This window comes from Adiantum capillus-veneris, chromosome 12, assembly GCF_014529385.1.
Source record: "Adiantum capillus-veneris isolate H3 chromosome 12, ASM1452938v2, whole genome shotgun sequence".
In the NCBI taxonomy this organism is placed as follows: Eukaryota; Viridiplantae; Streptophyta; class Polypodiopsida; order Polypodiales; family Pteridaceae; genus Adiantum; species Adiantum capillus-veneris.
This window is the reverse complement of record NC_140942.1, coordinates 104,796,111-104,816,511: the sequence shown is the minus strand read 5'-3', so window position 1 is coordinate 104,816,511 and position 20,401 is coordinate 104,796,111. Positions and strand designations below refer to the sequence as shown.

The window sequence follows — 20,401 nt, the reverse complement described above, 5'->3', positions numbered from 1 at the left end:
GAGAGTGAGAGGGAGGCCATCTTCTTGAGCTCCCCACAGTTTTGCTCCATGCAGAAGGGAGGGAAAGACCAAAGAGATGGGAGGCAGCAAATGCTAAACGGGCTTGCAACCCTAGCCTTTCATTTCTAAGTGATACGGCCTCGACAACTCCACATAGGTGAGAAACATTGGATACCTCTAGTCTAGCAAAAGCCTAAACCCACCATTCTTGATGGCCCTTCTTCACCTACATACTTTGAAGGCACCCATAACTTTCACTCAAAAACTCACCACTTTCAGTAGAAAAGGCACCTCTAAAAAAACCTTCGCCCTTCAGGCAGGCCAAAAAATAAAGAACTCTAATAGTCGAAGCCTCTAACCGTTGAGAAGGCAGAAAAGCGACTACGTTTCTTGGTAAGTGCTTCAGTTGTCAATTGGGGTTTGAGCGTGCTCTGAAAACCTAGTTTTCTCTGCGTCAGCTTTTCTTTACTGTAGTGGAGTGACGAAGACGTGGGTTGTTACACATTGTCAGCAAAACTGAAGGAATTCTAAATGGGCATTGAGAATCTAAGCTCTCGGAGAGAAAGCCGTTATTTTGAGCGATCTGCTCGCAGACCTCGCCCTTACAGGTCCTCTGCTGGGGGGAGAATAAGGAAGACACCTCGGTAACCATTTTGTTTTGTAAGACATTTTGAGGGCTGTAAAGGGTTGCGTGCTTAATCGCTGATATGAGAGAGAGAGAGAGAGAGAGAGAGAGAGAGAGAGAGAGAGAGAGAGAGAGAGAGAGAGAGCGCATATGCACGTGCAAGCCTGTTTTGTGGCATATCCGCCCATTACATACAGAGAGGTGGTAGGAAGAATCATATCTGGCCATTACATAAAGAAGGAAGTAGGAGAATTAAAATGATTACAAAGAGGTGACATCTTATAAGATTGATATTAGTAATGCTAAGGTGTAACATATAAGAGTAGTCAATACATCCTCATTTCTTTGAGAGGAGAAAGCTTTTGTGAGTGTGATATGTGATAGGTGGAAGGGGAAATCATGAACTGGCAAGAAGAAGAGGAAGAAGAAGAAGATTTTAACGTTGCAGGAAACTATCCCAAGAGACCTCAAAGATCTATCTGACGAGTTGAACTCAAAACCTCTTATTCAAGAGGGAAATGGCATAACCAATTTACCACACTTGTGTGATAGAAAGGTTATACCATTTTCCACTTTTTATTAACACACTCACACACCCACCCACACACACACACACCCTCGAGAAGAAGAGAATTTTAATGTCGTAGGAAACTAACCCAAGAGACCTTAAAGATCTATCTGACGAGAGTTGAACTCAAGGAGAGTAAAGGTGTGAGATTAGTGGTCATACATCCTTAGGTGCTTGATGAAACAAAAATTAATGACAACTATGTGGCATAAATATATGATTTAATGTGGGATTAATTTGCAGCCTCAGCTCTTTGGATCAAATAAACCTTATGTGACCATTGTTTTTTGTTGCTGTAAATTGTGATGGCCACACACGTTCAAACTTACTAGGTTACTAAGCTTGTAATGTGTAACAGACTTGGACACTCCAAGTCAAGATTCTACCGCAACACTGGAGAGATTCACTTCAAAACAGTTCACAGTTCACAATTGATTCGACACGGCCTGGCAGAGTTCCGTGCCTAGAGATATTGGTCCCAAAGACTTGCGTCCCTTTCAGTATTTCTTTTTGTATTAAATCTGTGCTCAAAGTACAAGGGCGTGGGAGGGTCTCACTCTCAGACTCTGTGTCCAGATGCTGTGTAGAGTAGGAGCCTTGCCCACACTTATAAAGGTTTACAAGGGATGCTAAAAGCAGAGCCCCAAAAGCTGCCAATTAAAAGCATTCAAAAAAAAAAAAGCAATTCATCTCACAAGCTTGCTTGGTAAAATAAAGCAACTTGCGTAGATTTTCAGCCAACCTTGTGTAGAAGAAAAAGCATCCGTATTGCTGCCGTAAAACGCGGAATTCCGTTCAGCCATGGCACGTCAGCATTCTGGGTTTTCCGCCTCAAATTGCAAGCTTTCCACGTCAGCATTTCAACGTGCTTTTCTTTCCGGGAGTGCCAGGGTGTGTGTGTACTGTTGGCTTCCACGTCACTCGTTTGTGACATACCTCCCTCTTGAAAGCATTGTAATCGCCCTCGATTACGCCTGCAAAATAGATAGAGGCCATAAACTGTCTTAGCAGACACTGACTGTTAGTACCGACGCACTAGGAACACACATCTAGCACATGTATCGACAGTCACATCACAGGACATCACTTGACATCACAGGACATCACATGACAAATTACATTAAAAAATGCATTCGGATCTCAGACCATGATTAATCGGCAACGTATTTAGCAATCACATCTAGATCCACTCAGGACCTCATAGATGTCCGATCAACTAATCCTTATTGCAATCACGTCTATCGAGATCTTTCAGATCGAAATGCTGCAGTCATTTCGTCTATCAGTTCTTGCACTTAGACAAGTAAAGAACAAATTAGGATCATATTATCGGGAATTCCAGTTCATAAAGTCATACAACAGAATACTGTCAGCTCACAGTATCCTTGAAACTCAAAAGAGACATCAGTGACTTTAGTATCAAAAATCAGGGCAATCTGTTGACAAAGGAGTGGAGTGACTCCCCTCTCGTGCATACCCACTGCACCAAATTCCGCCCACCTGAGTTCGGGATTCAATTTGGAATAGACTATGCTAAACCAAATGCATGAAGTTAAAGGTTCACAAAAGGAGGAGTATCTGCCACGTCCTCGTGCTCCATCCACTTCGCATCCAATGCGGGATAGTTCTTGAATTTAACCAAGAACCGCCTTATCATTTTACCTTTTACCTTTCTATCTTTATGTGCCAAAATCTGTTATGGAACGAGTATCTTTGTGACAGACTTGGACACTCCAAGTCAAGAATCAACCGCGACAGCACCAAATAACCACTTCAAAACAATTCACAGATCACAATAGATTTGCACTGGCCCGGCAGAGTTCCGTGCCTAGAGATATTGGCCCCAAAGACTGGCGCCCCTTTCGGTATTTCTTTTTGTATTAATCAATCATCAAAGTACAAGAGAGCGGTTAGGGTTTCACTCTCAGACTCTGCGTCCAGATGCTCTGAGAAGTGAGGCCCTCACCACTAATTTAAAGGTTACAAGGGATGCCCAAAAGCAGAGCCCCAAAAGCTTTTAAAATAAAATGCATCAGTTCTCTCTCTCTCTCTCTTAGAGAGTCTTTTCTCTTTTTTTATTAAAAAAAAAGCAAAATTCGCGTCGCTCATCATTTTCCAAAAAAAAAAAAAAAAAGCCTCTGCGATTTTCGGAAATTAGGGTTTCTGGCAGAAATTAGGGTTTGCAGGAATTTTAGGGTTTTTGACAGAAATTAGGGTTTTTGCTGTCCGCCACGTCATCACTTTGTGACATACCCCCCTCTTGAAAGCATTGTAATCGACCGCGATTACGCCTGCAAAACCGACAAAAACCATAAACCGTCTTAGCAGACACTGACTGTTAGTACCTACGTACTAGGAACACACATCTAGCACATGTACAAAATCGACAGTCACATCACAGGACATCAGAGGACATCACATGACATTCAACATTCATTCGGATCTTAGACCATGATTTATCGGCAATGTAGCTAGCAATCACATCTAGGTCCAATCGGGACCTCATCGATGTCCGATTGACTAACACCTATTGCAACCATGTCTATTCGAGATCAATCAGACCAAAACGCTGCAGTCATTTCGTCTATCAGTTCCTACACTCACAAGAAGTCAAGAACAAATCAGTATCATAATCAGGAATTCCATTTCATAAAGTCATCCAGCAGAATACTGTCAGCTCTCAGTAACCCTGAAGCTCAAAGAGACATCAGTGACTTTAGTATCAAAATCGAGGCATCTGTTGACAAAGGAGCGTAGTAACTCTCCTCTTGTGCATCCCACTGCACTAGATCTTCGGCCAAGCTGAGTTTCTGGGTTCCGTTTGGAGTAGACTATGCTAAACCAAAACATCGAGGTAAAGTTTCACAATCCGAGGAGTATCTGCTAGGTCCTCCTCCATCCACTTCGCATCAAATGCAGCAAAGTTCTTGAACTAAACCAAGAACCGCCTTTGGACTTTACCTTTCTTCGTATCATTATGTGCCAAAATCTGTTCAGGAACAAGGATCTCCTCGTTTTCTTCCACTGCGGGTTGCTCATCAGGCTCCCCATCATCAGGCACATCACCTTTAACAGGGTTCAAGAGACTCACATGCAATGCATTGTGAATCCTCCAAGTATCTGGCAGTTTCAATCGGAAGGAGACATCATTTATCTTTTCAGTAATCTGGAAAGGTCCGTAGTATCACATACTAAGCTTTGGAAAAAGCCTCTCCTTTCCCTTTTTCTTTCTTAGGCGTGCCTTCTCAAAAGTAAGAGCACCCAATCATCCTCCTTCAGTTTCAAGTCGCGACGATGGCAATCCGCTGCCTTTTTCTGTCGTTCTTCAGACTTCTGCAAAGTCTCGCGAACCTTGGTAAAAGCCGTATCCAAATCTCGCGAATATTCATCCGCTTCCAATATCTAATCTTTCGTGCTTAGGAAGGATGGAACCTTCGCAACACTTTCAACAATCTCACATGGCGTCTTCCCCGTCGAAGAGTGTATCGTGTTACTGTAGGCAAATTCCACCAAAGATAGGTTCTTTTCCCATTGAGTCTTCTGATCCGAGATACAAGACTTCAATAAATCTAAAATCACTGAATTGGCAATCTCAAATTGCCCGTCAGTCTGCAAGTGGAACGATGACGAGAACTGCAACTGCGTGCCAATGTTCTCCCAAATTGCCTTCCAAAACAAACTCATAAATCTGGGGTCTCTGTCAGAGACAATCGTCTCAGACGTGCCATGTAATCGGAAAATCATCGTGATCATTCTGTGTTCTCGAGAGATCAAAAATGAAATCCATTGCAATACTTTCCCAGGGGTGGGTGGGTATGGGTAAAGACTGTAACAATCCCTGTGCCTTATGCCTGTCAAACTTGACCTTCTGGCATACCAAGCAACTGCGCACAAACTCTTCCACATCCTTTTTGAGTCTCGGCCCAAAGAAGTATCTCTCTACCCCCTTCATGGTGGTAGCAATGCCGCGGTGACCCGTAAAAGGTGGACAGTGGCATTCAGTCATAACCTTATCCCTCAACGGTTGTGTAACGCACAACATAGTCTTTTTCATCAAGTAGCCTTCCCGAAGGGAGTATCCAGCTACTTTCTCCCCATCCCGTATCCGTGTGAAAATATCTGCAAAATCTGTATCTGTGGCATACTGATCGACCATATCCTCGAAGCTCCTATGATGTATCGCGGAAACAGCCAGAGCCAACGGTTTCCGAGACAAAGCATCTGCCACCACATTCTTCTGTCCTTGCACATGGACACTCTGGAAGTGAAACTGTGACAAGATGTTCGCCCACCGCATCTGCTTTTCCGAAAGCTGCTTCTGTGACAAGAAGTAGCGCCAACTCTGATGGTCTGTAAAGACAGTGAAATCCGCTCCGAGTAGGTAATGCCGCCACTGAGTAAGAGCATGGATAACCACCAAAAGCTCCTTCTCATAAATCTGTGCTGTCATCTCCGGCCTAGAGAACAAACGACTCTCGTAGGCTATGACATGGCCTTCTTGCATCAAGACCGCACCCAGACTACAACCACAAGCATCACAATATACTTCAAATGACTTCTGCAAGTCCGGCAAAGTCAAAATAGGTCCCGTAGTCAATTTCTCTTTCAGTGTCTGAAAGGCAGTCACCTTTGTGGGTCCCCACGAGAAAGGTACTCCTTTCTGTGTCAAGGTATGCAAAGAGGAAGCAACCTCTGCAAACTTTCGTATGAACCGCCTGCAGTACGAACACAGTCCCAAGAAGCTTCTAACTTCATGGACATTCCTCAAATCGGGCCAATCACGGATAGTCTCTATCTTGGCCGGGTCCATTTGCACTCCTGCTGTTGACACAATGTGTCCCAAAAAGTGTATCTCTGGTAGGAAAAATTCACTTTTCTTTGCATTAATCACTAACATGTGATCTCGTAATGCCTGAAAGACTTGAAGCAGATGATCTCTGTGTTCTGCCTCATTCTTGGAGAAAACAATGATGTCGTCAAAGAAAGTGCCAACAAATAGCCTGTACTCTCGAAAAATCCTGTCCATCATCCGGTTAAATATCGCAGGAGCATTGGTTAAGCCAAAAGGCATCACCAAAAACTCAAATAACCCAAAAGTCGTCCGAATAGTTGTCTTGTAGACATCTCCTGGCGCTATCCTGATCTGATGATATCCACTCTTCAAGTCAATCCTGCTAAAGCACGAGGATCCGTGTAACCTGTCGAGTATATCATCGATCTTAGGAATCGGAAATCTGTTCTTGATGGTGATTTCGTTGAGAGTGCTATAATCGATGCACATTCTCCAAGATCCGTCTTTCTTCAAAACCAACAACACTGGAGAGCAATACGGTGAAGTACTAGGCTGGACAAGACCCTTTTCCAAGAGGTCTTTCATTGGGTTCATAATCTTTTCATTCTGTACTCGGCTCACACGGTAAGGTGGCCGATTCGGTGGCGTGCTTCCAGGTATCAGATCAATGGTTTGATCTTCAAGCCCTCTAAAAAGCAATCGGCATGAGTGTGGAGAAAAAATCTTGGCGTTCTTTTGATAAGGTCAAAACATATTCAACCTTTATCCATCGTTCAGTTCTCTTCCAAAAGAATGAGTAAGAAACTGAAGTTCATCAAGTACAATCTCTAAGCCCTTCATTTATCAAAGTCGCTTTCTCGGCCCTGTAGTCAACCACGGCGTAGTTCTTGTGGTACCAAGGGATCCTGAGTAGAACGTCACTCGCGTGCCCTGAACACCCCTGTCATTGCAAACAAAGTTTGCCAATGCTCGGTGTAATGGCAATATCCCATCCGGGTGCCAGTCAAACTACTTCTGCCTGTGGCGTCAGTCTGTCGGGCGTAATTCCAAATCGAGCCGCCAATTCCAAGTGAAAAGAAGTTGGCCTTGGCTCCTTCAAAAGAGCTTCCTGATCCTTCACTTTGCCCCAAAAGCGGCAAAGTTTGTACTTTCATCATTAGATTCGATGCAGGTCCCACGCTATGTGGTACCAGTTCTGCTTTTCTATCTGCCTTTTTTGCCACATTCCTCAGTTGCTCTCAAACTCTCAGGCCTCTCGTCGTTCTTATCATTCTGTTCTTTCTGTGCCTTTTTAGAGCACTTCGCGGAGATATGTCCATGTTCCCCGCATCCAAAGCACTTCCCCTCTCTGATGAAGCGAGCTCTCTCCTCAGGAGTAAGCTTGGGTCGTGCATCATTTTTCTCTGGGTTGCTCTTTTTCTTTCTACTTCATTCCCAGAAGTCTGTTCGGCTTGTTGTGTCATGGCCTCATCTATGGGGTAGGTCAGACTGCCAGAGTGAATGGCAAAGCCCCACTTCGCATGACTCATCAACTCTTGAATAGAAGCTAACTTCTGTTCCAAGCAGTGATCTCGGATCTCTGTAGGTAGACCCAAGGTAAGCCGCTCAATCTGTTCTCTGAACGAGATCTTCTTGAATGAAGAGGCGGGTAGAAAAGAGCTCCAGAATCTTTCACAATAAGCATTGATTGTATCTTTCTTGGTCATCCAAAGATGGTTCCAAGCAGCTTGTACATCTCGTTCATATTCTTGCGTCAACCAAGAAGAAATAAAAAGCTTCTTAAATTTCAGCCATTTAATTGGCGCACTCTTGTTAAAAGAAGCGTGGACCACCAAGTACGAGCATTTCCCTTAAGGTAAGAGGTAGCTCTCCGAATCTTGGAGTGCTCTGAATAGCGTCCTCCCGCGAAAGGGATGTCAAACTGCTGTATAAAAGTCAAAGCCTTCGAAGCATCTGAGTATCCTGAACATAGTTACAGGGGACGGAGGGGACGGACCCTAGGGACGGGGGACGCCCGATTCCGAGACGGGGACGGGCGGGGACGGGTGGGGAGGGACGGCAAAAGGGCTGCCAGGCCGGAACGCAGGCAAAACGTCCCCGGGACGGCAGGAGACTTTTTTTAAAATTTGAAAAATTGATCATTTCTAGTGGCTAGTTCCTCTCCGATAGCCATATGTTTGAACTTTGAAGCACCCCAATGGCTATAAAAGCCACCCTTTGGTCCTCATTTCTCGACGTTTTATAAGCACATTTGCGTCTATATCACTCATGTTATTTGGTCTAATTAGTGTAAATTTGTGGTCAAAGTGATGCTCTATGTGTGTTGCATGTGTGTAGGTCAAAAAATGCAAAAAAAAATCTTCTTCTTTTTTTGCCGTTCCGACCCCCGTCCTCGTTTCTTGACTTTTGCCGTCGCGTCTCCGTCCCCGTTCCCGACCCCGACCCGCCGTCCCATGTAACTATGATCCTGAAAAAGTATCAAACTTGATCGAGTGGCCACCTTCCTTAAACTCTCGGACTTTCTTGCTTTTATCTTTGAGAAAGTCATACTGGTTGGCTTTGTAAAAATTCTTCTTGTTCGCATAAAACTTTCCGTCATCGGAATCTAAGCTCTCTGTAGACGAGTCCTCAGTAGAACTGTCAGTCTCTGGGCAAGATGTAGCCTTCTTCTTGTCCTTTCCGAAGCTTTGTTTCTTGCTTCGCTTTTTATCTTTTCTGTCTTCGCTCGAATCTGAAGAGCTAGAAGAACTATCAGAAGAAGAAGAAGAAGAAGAAGAAGAACTGGGTACTCCTTCAAATCGAACACGCTTCTTCTGTTTCTTTGCCTTGTCAAATGTCGACCGACGACCCAAATATCCCGGGAAGTCAGTGCCTTTCTTCTGCTTTTTGCCGTGCTTTTTGCCTTTCTTTTGCACGTTGAAAAGCTGAGCAATCCATGCATCAACCACGTTCTCCAGTTCCTTCTCTGTATATTTCTTGGAGGCAGAAGATTTCTTGAGAGCGGGTTTCGGGAGTGGTGTTGTGGTTCTTTGCCACTCCATTTGTACCTCTTCCAAAGAGGTCTGGTTCATATATTTTGCCATCTTCGGGTCCTTGGCAAAATTGAGCATCATCTTTGTTGCATCGCCAATCAATTGACGACGTTCCATCTCTCTTTGCTCCGCCTGAGTAGGCCGAGGCGGGGTATACTCTTTGTCTGAATCTTCGTTGTGATCCCAGCCCGCATCTCCAGATGCAGAGGGAGTCGACTGATCATTGCTTGAAGCCATAGGTGCCGCGGAAAATTTTTTTCGGGGATCGGATTTCCCGTAGAAGAGAAATCGGCGGTGCTCTGATACCACTGTAACAGACTTGGACACTCCAAGTCAAGAATCAACCGCGACAGCACCAAATAACCACTTCAAAACAATTCACAGATCACAATAGATTTGCACTGGCCCGGCGGAGTTCCGTGCCTAGAGATATTGGCCCCAAAGACTGGCGCCCCTTTCGGTATTTCTTTTTGTATTAATCAATCATCAAAGTACAAGAGAGCGGTTAGGGTTTCACTCTCAGACTCTGCGTCCAGATGCTCTGAGAAGTGAGGCCCTCACCACTAATTTAAAGGTTACAAGGGATGCCCAAAAGCAGAGCCCCAAAAGCTTTTAAAATAAAAAGCATCAGTTCTCTCTCTCTTAGAGAGTCTTTTCTCTTTTTTATTAAAAAAAAAAGAAAAATTCGCGTTGCTCATCATTTTCCCAAAAAATAAAAATAAAAAATAAAAAGCCTCCGCGATTTTCGGAAATTAAGGTTTCTGGTAGAAATTAGGGTTTGTAGGAATTTTAGGGTTTTTGGTAGAAATTAGGGTTTCTGCTGTCCGCCACGTCATCACTTTGTGACAATCTTCTCGTTTTCCTCCACTTCGGGTTGCTCATTAGGCTCCCCATCATCGAGCACATCGCCTTTAAAAGGCTTTAGGAGACTCACATGAAAAGCATTGTGAATTCTCCAAATATCGGGCAGCTCCAGTCGAAAGGAGACATCATTTATCTTTTCGGAAATGTGGAAAGGTCCATAGTATCTCATGCTAAGCTTTGGAAAAAGCCGCTCCTTTCCCTTTTTCTTTCTCAGGCATGCCTTCCCAAAACGTAAGAGCACCCAATTGTTCTCCTTTAATTTCAAATCGCGACGATGTTGATTTGCTGCCTTTTTGTGTCTTTCTTAAGATTTCTGCAAAGCCTCTTGGACCTTGGCAAAAGCCGTGTCCAAGTCCCGCGTGTACTTGTCGGCTTCAAAAATCTTAGCTTTCGTGCTTAGGAAGGGTGGAACCTTCGTAGCACCTTCAATAATCTCAAATGGCGCCTTCCCTGTCAAAGAGTGTATCGTGTTATTGTAGGCAAATTCCACCAAAGGTAAATACTTTTCCCATTGAGTCTTTTGATCGGAGATGTAATACTTCAATAAATCTAGTACCACTGGATCAACAATCTCTGATTGCCCGTCAGTTTGCGGATGGAACGATGACGAGAACTGCAACCGCGTGTCAATGTTCTCCCAAATAGCCTTCCAAAACAAACTCGTGAATCTGGGTCTCTGTTGGAGACAATCGTCTCAAGCATGCCATGTAATCTGAAGATCTGGGCCACAAAAAGTCTCGCTAAGTGATTCGGCTTGACTGTCTTCTTCACTGGAATGAAATGAGCTTGCTTGCTAAATCTGTCAATAACAGTCCAGATACCATCGTGCCCACTTTGTGTTCTTGGGAGATAAAAAATGAAATCCATTGCAATACTTTCCTAGGGGCGGGTGGGTATGGGTAACGGTTGTAACAATCCCTGTGCTTTATGCCTATCAAACTTGACCTTCTGGCATACCAAGCAACTGCATACAAAATCGTCCACGTCCTTCTTGAGTCTCGGCCAAAAGAAGTCTCTCTCCACACCTTTCAAGGTGGTAGCAATGCCGTGGTGACCCGTAAAAGATGGACAGTGGCACCGCTACTACCTCCCCATTCCGTATTTGAATAAAAATATCGCAAAATTTGTATCTGTGGCATACCGATCGACCATATCCTTGAAGCTCCTATGATATATTGCGGAAATAGCCAGAACCAACGGCTTTCGAGACAAAGCATCTACCACCAAATTTTTCTGTCCTTGCACATGGACAATCTGGAAGTGAAACTATGACAAGATGTTCGCCCACCGCATCTGCTTTTTCGATAGCTGCTTCTGTGACAAGAAGTAGCGGAAACTCTGATGGTCTATGAAGACAGTAAAATCCGCTCCGAGTAGGTATTGTCGCCACTGAGTAAGAGCATGGATAACCGCCAAAAGCTCTTTCTCATAAATCTGTGCTGTCAATTCCGACCTTGAGAACAATCGGCTCTCGTAGGCAATGACATGGCCTTCTTGCATTAAGACCGCACCCAGACTACGACCACAAGCATCACAATATACTTCGAATGACTTCTGCAAATCCGGCAAAGTCAAAACATGTCCTGTAGTGAATTTCTCTTTCAATGTCTGAAAGGTAGTTACCTTTGTGGGTCCCCACGAGAAAAGGTCTCCTTTCTGTGTCAAGATATGCAAAGGGGAAGCAACCTCTGCAAACTTTCTAATGAACTGCCGGTAGTAAGAACATAAGCCCAAGAAGCTTCTAACTTCATGGACTTTCTTTAAATTTGGCCAATCACGGATAGTCTCTATCTTGGCCGGGTCCATCTGCACTCCTGCTCTGCTGAGACAATGTGTCCCAAAAAGTGTATCTCGGGTAGGAAAAATTCACTTTTTTTTGCATTAATCACCAACTTGTGATCTCCTAATGCTTGAAAGACCTGTAGCAGATGTTCTCTATGTTCTGCCTCATCCTTGGAGAAAACAAAGATGTCAAAGAAAGTGCCAACAAATAGTCTGTACTGAGTACTCTTGAAAAATCATGTCCATTATTCGGTTAAATGTCACTAGAGCATTGGTTAGGCCAAAAGGCATCACCAAAAACCAAAAGTCGTCCGAAAAGTTGTCTTGTAGACATCTCCCGACGCGATTCGGATCTGATGATATCCGCTCTTCAAATCGATCTTGCTGAAACAAGAGGATCCCTGTAATCGGTCTAGAATATCATTGATCCTAGGAATTGGAAATCTGTTCTTGATGGTGGTTTTGTTGAGAGCTCTATAGTCAATGCACATTCTCCAAGATCCGTCTTTCTTCAAAACCAACAACACCGGAGAGCAGTAAGGTGAAGTACTGTAAGGTGCAACGGAAGTGAATGTTGAACTTTGCTCAAGATGAGTGCTCCGAATTGTGTTGAAGGTTCCTTTTACTTACGGAAGGGAGAGCCTTCCGTTCCTTTAGTGAGAGAGCGCAAATGATCACAAACAAAGTGGATAAACACTGTGAATGAAGGTACTGAGACTGAGAGATAGAGAGAGAAGAATACGACACTAGAATGTTGTCAAAAACCCTCCTCCGAAGGCCCCACTCTCTATGGCGAGGGCGGTCTACTATTGATTGCACAAATCTCTACAATGCAATGGACTTGCCGACGATGTCGACGACGACGAGACGGACTGCAATCTGAAAACGCTAAGGGCTGAAATCTGCAAATCTTGTATCTGCTGAATTCTGACACTATGTTGGTGATGATGTCGATGACGACGACGCGCTGAAAATGCAGATGCTGAAATCTATGTTTTCCGGGCTGAAACTGCAAACTACGCTGGATCTGACCGTGTGGCGAGAATTTGTTGTGGGAAGGTGAGATCTGCGAGGTTTGGGGGTTGTTCAGCGGGGTCTAAATGCTGCAAACTGAAAACGCTGATGCTTCTGCTGATTCCATCGCGGAGGAACTGCAAACGCTAGGTTGCTGTGCTGCTCCAAAAACGCTAGGGCTGTTTGGGGGTCAACTGCAAAAACGCTAGGAGTCTTGCTGTCGCCGGTGGTCTGCAATGCAAAACACTGGGGCTGATCTATGGAGAAAAACGCTGGCTGTCCTTGGCTGAAAACGCTAAGTCTCCTGTCGGGGGGGGGGTGTCTTGCTGAGAAGGTGCATTGTTGGATGTCAGGTCTCTGCTGCCTCTTCTGCCAGAAATGCTAGCACTAGGGTTTTCTTATGTACTTGCTTAGTGAATTTGCCCTACCCAGTTTCCAACAAAAGTCACTTAAAAATAATAAGTGAAAAATGGCTAAAATAGGGAAAATAGGTCTATGTACTGTAAAAATGCTCTTGATAGGTTTCAATGGAATTCTGATGGTCATGCTGTGTGCAACCATAGGATATGCATCTAATCTAAGCGCCTGGACATGCACGGTCTGCGAACAGACTCACAAAAGTGCCAGAACACTTCATAATCTACCTGATCTGAACCCATGTCATGAAGTAGGTTGTCCACGTGCACATAGGGTTAGATGCGTCACGTGACATCCCCTCCTTTTCAAATTGAGGTTCTGGTACCGAACTGTATGGCGTCGAGGGAGATCGCCAACATCGTCTGGAATCCTGGAAAGGACTCTTCGCCGGCCCACTCTGGTGCGTGGGTCATGCGATACTTGAACTTCATAAAGGTCTGCAACGCTTGCTTCTTTGGGCCGCGCCGAAAGTGACAGTCTTCTGTGGCTCCTTCGATGCTTCAACTTCGTCTATAATCAATGTAAGGTGCAGCGGAAGTGAGTGTTGAACTTTGCTCAAGATGAGTGCTCCAAACTGTGCTCAAGGGTTCCTTTTACTTACGGAAGGGAGAGCCTTCCGTTTCTTTAATGAGAGAGTGCAATCGATACAAACAAAGTGATGAACACTGTGAATGAAGGTGCTGAGACTAGAGATAGAGAGAGAAGAATACGACACCAGAATGTTGTCAAAACTCTCCTCCGAAGGCCCCACTCTCTATGGCGAGAGCGGTCTACTATTGATTGCACAAAACTCTACAATGCTTTGGACTTGCCGACGATGTCAACGATGAGACGGGCTGAAATCTGAAAACGCTAAGGGCTGAAATCTGCAAATCTTTATCTCTGTTGAATTCTCACTCTATGTCGGTGACGACGACGCGTTGAAAACGCAGATGCTGAAATCTGCGTTTTTTGGGCTGAATCTGCAAACTTCAATGGATTTGACCGTGCGGCGAGGATATTCTGCGGGAAGGTGAGATCTACGAGGTTCGAGGCTTCTACTGCGGTGTCTTGATGCTGAAAACTGAAAACGTTGGTCCTTCTTGAGTCCTTGTCGCGATGGAATTGCAAAACGCCGGGGCTAATCTGCAAACCAAAAACGCTAGGGTTGAGAACTGTCTGCTGCGGGGAATCTGCTAACGCTAGGGCTGATTGTTGTTCTGCGAGGGAAATCTGCTAACGCTAGGGCTGATCGTTTTTCTTGTTGCAAAAACGCTAGGTCCTTGCTGTGATCTTGCTGTCGCCGACTGATCTTCAATGCAAAAACGCCAGAGGGTTGCTCTTGTTGGGGTCTGCTAAGAAGTTGCTTGTTGACTGAAGTTCCTGCTGCCTCTTCTTACTTGCTTCCTAAAATTGCCCTACCTAGTTCCCAACAAAAGTCACTTAAAAATAATAAGTGAAAAATGTCAAAAATAGGGAAAATAGGTCTATGCACTGTAAAAATGCTCTTGATGGGTTTTGATGGAAATCTGATGATCATGCTGTGTGCAACTAGAGGATATGCATCTAATCTAAGTGTCTGGACATGCACGGTCTACGAACAGACTCACAAAAGTGCCAGATCACTTCTTATTCTAGACTGACTGACCTGAACTGAACTGAAGTCTTGTCATGAAGTAGCTTGTTCACGTACACATAGGGTTAGATGTGCACGTGACATTCCCTCCTTTTCAAAGTGAGGTACTGGTACCGAATTGTATGGTGTCGAGGGAGATCGTCAACAATTGCCGGAATCCTGGAAAGGACTCTTCGTCGGCCCACTGTGATGCGTGGGTCATGCGATACTTGAACTTCATAAAGGTCTGCAACGCTTGCTGCTTTGGGCCGCGCCGAAAGCGACACAAAGTCTTCTGTGGCTCCTTCGATGCTTCAACTTCGTCGATAGTCATGCGTCTACCTTCTTCAAGAATCTCCGAGGCTGAAAATTCCTGAAACCACTTCCAACACAAAAACATGAACATACCCATTCCACGTAAAGTGATTGGAAAAATTCTAGTCTTCTTTAAAGCCTGTGCATGCAATGCAGATGAACAAAGTGACGGAGTGCCAAACCGTTCATCAACCATACGCAAACAATGGAATTGAAACTTGTCTTTCTGATCTAAATCAATCAACTGTGGCAAATCAGAATGGAAATGGCCATGCTTGATGCTCAATCCTTCTTGTGCTCTTTCGGATACTGTGTCATGCCAAGGAAGAGACATGGAATGTGAATTCCTTGGGTGCAAACATTTCAGCTTTTCATGAGTAATCCGCATACATTCGTGCTCATTATGAGTGAATCGTGTTCATCGTGCAATATGGCATGCCTATGAAAAGGGATCACATAAGGACGGTGATTAAAATACAAGAAAGCATCATGAATGAAACACTCGAACAATGCGTGCTGACTAATCATTCGAACACATAATACTTCCTGTGGGGGTTCTCTAGACTTAGGCTCGAGAGCCAAGATCGGTTCTTTCTGAGGGGGTTTTGTAGACCTCGACTCGAGAGCCAAGATCGGTTCTTCGTGATTGATCGAATCTGCAATGAGCCATTCTTTCTGCTGTTCTTGCTTCGCGTTCTAACTCTTGTCCATCATCATCTGGTCGAAAGCCTCTATAGGAGTTAGTGCAATCCTTGGCGTAGATGGGGAAGGGGGAGGGCCGGAAAAACCTCCTGGTGGGGAAAACTCTTCTTCGCCACTCCCATGCTCACCACCTCCATGCGAAGTATCCATTCCGCTTTGGGTGATGACCATCCACTGAAGTCTCGGGTTCTTAAGTTCACGAGGAACTTGGGTTCTTGCGGTTCTTGGGTTCTTGGGTTCTTGAGTTCTTGAGGTTCTGGAGTATTGAGGTTCTTGAGGTTCTTCTTTAGCTTGCAATCTGTGTTAGAGAAGGATCTTCTCCTACCCGAGCTCTACTCTTTTTCGCGGGCGCACCGCTCACACCAAGGTTGCTTTTTCCCACCTCACGTCCATTGGCCGGCCGGTAAGTGCACGGTCCGCTCTCAATGAGTGAAAAGAGAAACAAGGGGAGGCTAGACAAGCCCTTCTTTCTTGGGTTTCTTGTCACTCTTCAAAAACACGAAAACACGATTAGGAATCGACACGCCCAAGAAGATTTGGGTTACGTGCGACCGCAACAAGCAAAAAAAATTCTTGTGATTCTTTCCTTGAGCGATATAGAACACTGCCAAAGCTCTGATACCAATGTAAGGTGCAGCAGAAGTGAATGTTGAACTTTGCTAAAGATGAGTGCTCCGAACTGTGCTCAAGGTTCCTTTTACTTACGGAAGGGAGAGCCTTTCCGTTCCTTTAGTGAGAGAGTGCAAATGATCACAAACAAAGTGGATAAACATTGTGAATGAAGGTACTGAGACTGAGAGATAAAGAGAGAAGGATACGATACCAGAATGTTGTTAAAAACCCTCCTCCGAAGGCCCCACTCTCTATGGCGAGGGTGGTCTACTATTGATTGCACAAATCTCTACAATGCAATGGACTTGCCGACGATGTCGATGACGATGAAGACGATGACGAGACGGGCTGCAATCTGAAAACGCTAAGGGTTGAAATCTGCAAATCTTGTATCTGCTGAATTTTGACTCTGTCGGTGACGACGATGCGACGACGCGCTGAAAACGCAGATGCTGAAATCTGTGTTTTCCGGGCTGAAACTGCAAACTACGCTGGATCTGACCGTATGGCAAGGATCTGTTGCGGGAAGGTGAGATCTGCGAGGTTTGGGGGTTGTTCTGCGGGGTCTAAATGCTGAAAACTGAAAACGCTGATGCTTCTGCTGATTCCATCGCGGAGGAACTGCAAACGCTAGGTTGCTGTGCTGCTCCAAAAACGCTAGGGCTATTTGGAGGTCTGTTGCAAAAACGCTAGGAGTCCTACTGTGTCTTGCTGTCGTCGTGTTGGTCTGCAATGCAAAACGCTGGGGCTGATCTGCAATGGAGAAAAACGCTGGCTGTCCTTGGCTGAAAACGCTAAGTTTCCTGCCGGGGGAGGGGTCTTACTGAGAAGGTGCACTGTTGGATGTCAGGTCCCTGTTGCCTCTTCTGCCAGAAATGCTAGCGCTAGGGTTTTCTTATGTACTTGCTTAGTGAATTTGCCCTGCCCAGTTTCCAAAGAAAGTCACTTAAAAATAATAAATGAAAAATGGCTAAAATAGGGAAAATAGGTCTATGCACTGTAAAAATGCTCTTGATAGGTTCTGATGGAAATTTGATGGTCATGCTGTGTGCAACCCAGAGGATATGCATCTAATCTAAGTGCCTGGACATGCACGGTCTATGAACAGACTCACAAAAGTGCCATAACACTTCCTAATCTAACTGAACTGAACCCATGTCATGAAGTAGCTTGTCCACGTGCACATAGGGTTAGATGTGTCATGTGACAATTACTCGTTTGGATAAGACCCTTTTCCAAGAGGTCTTTCACTTGGTTCATAATCTCCTCATTCTGGGCTCGGCTCACACTGCAAGGTGGCCGGTTCGATGGTGTGCTTCCAGGTATCAGATCAATGGTATGATCCTCAGGACGAGCTGGTGGCAACTCGCCTGGCAGGCCCTTAGAAAAGCAATCGGTATGAGTGTGGAGAAAATCTTAGCGTTTCTTTTCTAGATCAAACATATTTGTCCTATGATCATCATTCAACTCTTTCAAAAATATCGAGTAAACAAACAGACTGGATTTCATTAATTTTGAAACGGTCGAAGACGATACAATAGGGACAGACTCGTCCTTAAGTTTCACATCAAGTATAATGGTTCGGCCCTTTTTGTAGTCAAAGTCGCTTTTCTCGCCCAATAGTCGACCACGGCGTTGTTCTTATGGTACCAGGGAATTCCCAAGAGGACATCACAACCTTCCAAGGGCATTATGTAGAAGTCCTCGTGCCCCAAATACCCTTGACAATGCAACCGAAGTTTACCACTGACAGGTGTAATGGCTACGTCCCTGTCGAGTGCCGCTAGAACTGCCTCTGCTAGTGGTCCCATCCGATCGGGTGTAATCTCGAGCCGCGCCGCCAATTCAGGTGAAATAAAGTTGGCCTTGGCTCCTCCATCAAAGAAAATCAAAGCTTCTTGATCTTTCACTTTGCCCCAAGCTCGACAAAGTTCTATACTCTCATCAATCGTGCTCGGGTCAGTACCCATGCAATCTGGAACTAGTCCTGCTTTCATCTTGCCTTTCCGTCCACGTTCCTCAGCTGCTTTTGAACTTTCTGGCCTGTCTTCATCTTGTTCTTTTTGTGCCTTTTTAGGGCACTTCGCGGAGATGTGTCCTTGTTCCCTGCATCCAAAACACTTCCCCTCTTTAATGTAGTTGGCTCTTTCCTGAAGAATGAGCCAGGGTTGTGTATCCTCATCTTTCTGATCTTGGGGGCCCTTCTTCTTTCTACTTCCATTTTTAGAAGTCTGCTCGGTTTTCTGCGTCATGATCTCATGTGTGGGGTAAGTCAAACTGCCTGAGTGTATGGCAAAGCCCCGTTTCGCATGACTCATCAGTTCTTGAATAGAATCTGACTTTTGCTCTAAGCAGTGATCTCGGATCTCCGTAGGAAGTCCCAAGGTAAACCGCTCAATCTGTTCTTTAAATGAGATCTTCTTAAATGAAGAAGCGGGTAGAAAAGAGCTCCAAAATCTCTTGCAATATGCGTCCAAGGTATCTTTCTTGGTCATCCGGAGATGGTTCCAAGCAGTTCGTATGTCGCGTTCGTACTCCCGAGTCAACCAAGAAGAAATAAAAAGCCAGCTATTTAAGTGGCGCTTTCTTGTTCAATAGAAGAGTGGACCACCATGTTCGAGCATTTCCCTTGAAGTAAGAGGTAGCCCTCCGAATCTTGGAGTGCTCTGAGTAATGCCCTCCAAAGAAAGCTATGTCAAACTGTTGTATGAAGGCCAAAGCCCTCGAAGCGTCTCGGAATCCAGAAAAAGTGTCAAATTTAATTGACTGTCCACCTTCTCTTAAGGGCCCCCAAGGTAGTATGTAAGGAGCACTCTGCCCCCATTGTATAATCATCTAATTCAAATGCTGGTAGTTCTGTCACTTCAGTATCTGCCATTGTTTAAACTCCCAAGGATTGGTCTATATTTCTCATCATAATGGCTGTTTTATTGTCTTCAACAGGCTTCCTGTGGATATTTGCAACAATTGCCACCGCAGTGGACACTTTGCTAGAGATTGCCCAAATCCGGCTTTGTGCAACAATTGTGGTCTTCCTGGGTAAAACCATTGCATCATGTGATGCTCAACACAAGTATATCACACACTTCATGATCCATATGTTGATCTTCTTTCAATGCTATTGTACGTCACTCTTGCTTGCAGGCATATTGCTTCTGTTTGTACCAATGACTCTATCTGCTGGAACTGCAAAGAGCCCGGGCATAATGCGAAGGGCTGTTCCAATGAAACAGTTTGCGTTCTCTGCAACAAGCCTGGTCATGTGGCTAAGAATTGCACTGCCAAAGAGGGTGACACACGGCTGTGCCGGAACTGTCAAAGGCCTGGACATTTGGCAGCAGATTGTAAAAACGAGAAAGCGTGCAACAACTGTCGCAAGCCTGGACATCTTGCAAGGGATTGCAAGAATAGTCCTGTCTGTAATGTATGCAATCAAGTGGGCCATATTGCCCGCGATTGTGATTCGAGCGCGCCGAGAAGACGAGCTGCTTCCCCAATGCCAGTGAGAGAGCCTCTCATTTGCAGGAATTGTAGGCAGGTGGGGCATCGTGCAAGGGACTGTTTAATTGTTCTTATTTGTGACAATTGTGGTGGCCGGGGTCATAAGGCTGTGGAGTGTCCTTCAGATCCCATGGTCTTGCGGGGCATGAGATATCGCTAGCCTAAGGTGGTATATATTGCAGTAGCTTCTTGACAAGTGCCGCATTTGCAGAGGACGATTTTTTGTGTAATGCTTGGAAGGGTTGAAAGGTGATCAGATGACGTGCCCTTTCACTGTGGACAGGTTTGATATAGTAGATACTGCATCTTTGAAGGTCATTACTTTCCTGCCTTCTTGAAACTTGAATTATGCGACTGGCCGCACTAGAGGATGCTTGCTTCTGCCAGCCTTGTTTTGAATTGGGCGGAAGGATTGTTGTAAAGCATCAAATGCTGTCAAGACGGTTAGCTGTGGCATCCAAAGAACAGAGTAATTTGTCTGCGATGTGGGATGCTTTTTAATTGTATGGTTTAAACAGTGTTGTGAGGCAGTGATTGGATATTGCAGTTTTCAGATTATTATCATCTGCTCTTGACTTGGCTA

General features: G+C 44.9%; 1 protein-coding gene across 3 annotated transcripts; it reads left to right on the top strand.

Moving 5' to 3' along the window:
* Positions 1-250: 250 nt before the first annotated feature.
* Positions 251-20,401, top strand: LOC147446255 (uncharacterized). Of its 3 annotated transcripts, none has more exons than XM_086525517.1 (4): positions 251-393; positions 459-644; positions 19,261-19,356; positions 19,462-20,401. In XM_086525517.1, the coding sequence occupies exons 2-4, from the start codon at positions 532-534 to the stop codon at positions 19,976-19,978; spliced, it is 726 nt and encodes a 241-aa protein (XP_086381643.1). In that variant the 5' UTR covers positions 251-393; positions 459-531; the 3' UTR covers positions 19,979-20,401. The 3 variants fall into 3 exon arrangements, with proteins under 3 accessions (XP_086381643.1, XP_086381645.1, XP_086381644.1); XM_086525519.1 differs by having other exon boundaries at positions 256-393; positions 512-644; XM_086525518.1 differs by having other exon boundaries at positions 294-393; positions 475-644.